The following is a 1,707-nucleotide window of genomic DNA, read 5'->3' as shown; positions in this document are numbered from 1 at the left end:
TTTTTATTCCCTTTGTTCCCCACCGGCCTTTGCCTCCTGTCTGCTCTGCCTCTCCATAGCCTTTGCCTACCTTTTTCTACTAATCTTTCCTTAATTCATGTGCCCTCCAGACTGAGTCCCTTCTACTCTATGTCACCCTCCTGCCTGTCCTCTGTGCTCACTCCATCCCCTTCCTTCGTCTGGTCTGGGTTCACACAACTCCTCCTCCTCCCTGCCGGCTCTAGCCCTTTCCACACTTACCTTTCATCTGCTTGCCGTGGCCTGTAGGCAAACCTGGAGAAAGTGTCGCGGACACTGGAGGACCAGGCCAACGAATACCGAGTAAAGCTGGAAGAATCCCAGCGCTCCCTCAATGACTTCACCACACAGCGAGCCAAACTGCAGACAGAGAATGGTGGGTGCTCCTGACCGTCTCTTCGCCTGACCTTGGTGGGGCTTTGGTTTCCCCATTCCGTGACCCACGAATCCATCATTCCACCTCCAGGAGAGTTGGCCAGGCAACTGGAAGAAAAGGAGGCACTGATTTCCCAGCTGACCCGAGGGAAACTTTCCTATACCCAGCAGATGGAGGACCTCAAAAGGCAGCTGGAGGAGGAAGGCAAGGTGAGGCCCAGTTAATGACAGCGGGGCAGGCTTGATGACATCCCTGGTCGTGACATTAACTGCAGAAATGCACCTGGAAGCCAGAGATAGTCTAGTCACCTACCTCCCTACTAAATGACCCTTTAACAACTCCTTATTTATAAGGAAGAGAGGTAGGCATATGAAAATCACTCAAAGATGTTGAGAATCCATTTAATTGGGTGAGTCTGGGCCTTGACTGACATGAATAGACAAGAACCAGAGGATAGGGAGGCTGGGTTTGCTCTCACCCCCTTGATGCCCACCTCTTCCCAGGCCAAGAACGCCCTGGCCCACGCCCTGCAGTCAGCCCGGCATGACTGTGACCTGCTGCGGGAACAGTATGAGGAGGAAATGGAGGCCAAGGCTGAGCTACAGCGTGTCCTGTCCAAGGCCAACTCAGAGGTGGCCCAGTGGAGGACCAAGTATGAGACGGACGCCATCCAGAGAACGGAGGAGCTGGAGGAAGCCAAGTGAGTCCTCTGTGGCTACCACCTGCATTTGCAGAGAGAAAGGGGCGGGGCATCTGCTGTGAAGACAGGCAGAGTAAACACAGGAAAGGCTTCTGGAGCGGGAGCTAGAAGAGTGGGGAGGACAGGTGAACAAGAGAGGCATCTGAGGGAAGCCTGACTCCTGCACACCGGAACATCCGGCTGGCCGGCCCTGATGTATTTCCTTTGACGGGTGAGCTTTTGGCCCGGGTTATACCTGACACTCACGTATAAGACGAGCAAAAAGCTTGTTGGTCAGAGGAGCGATCGTCATTCAGCCTGGGGGGACTCAACCTGGAGGGGGGCACTGCCACCCAGATTGGGGAGAGAGGCTGAGCAGCCTATGCCAGAAGACTCTGCCCTAGGCACCTGTCTCACCTCCTCTAGACTGGGGTTCGAGGATCTCAGGGAGCACTGGGGAGAAACAGGGTTTTTCTCATCAACAATGGGAAGAAGGGGATTATGTCAAGGCCTTGATGCCTCAAGTACAGTCACATACATTCCCCTGGACAGGAAGAAGCTGGCCCAGAGGCTTCAGGATGCAGAGGAGGCAGTGGAGGCCATCAATGCCAAGTGCTCCTCCCTGGAGAAGACC

At 54.7% G+C, this 1,707-nt stretch overlaps 1 protein-coding gene across 1 annotated transcript; it reads left to right on the top strand.

The window, feature by feature from the left end:
• Positions 1–267: 267 nt before the first annotated feature.
• LOC113455921 (myosin-6-like) lies at positions 268–1,685 on the top strand (the record flags this gene model as incomplete). Its single annotated transcript, XM_026778558.1, has 4 exons — positions 268–394; positions 485–603; positions 898–1,094; positions 1,626–1,685. Coding segments are annotated over 4 exons (503 nt in total), but the record flags the coding sequence as incomplete, so codon positions are not given.
• Positions 1,686–1,707: the final 22 nt, after the last annotated feature.

Source organism: Microtus ochrogaster, unplaced genomic scaffold (genome assembly GCF_000317375.1).
Source record: "Microtus ochrogaster isolate Prairie Vole_2 unplaced genomic scaffold, MicOch1.0 UNK3742, whole genome shotgun sequence".
NCBI classification, from domain to species: Eukaryota; Metazoa; Chordata; class Mammalia; order Rodentia; family Cricetidae; genus Microtus; species Microtus ochrogaster.
This window is presented reverse-complemented; position numbering and strand designations above follow the sequence as displayed.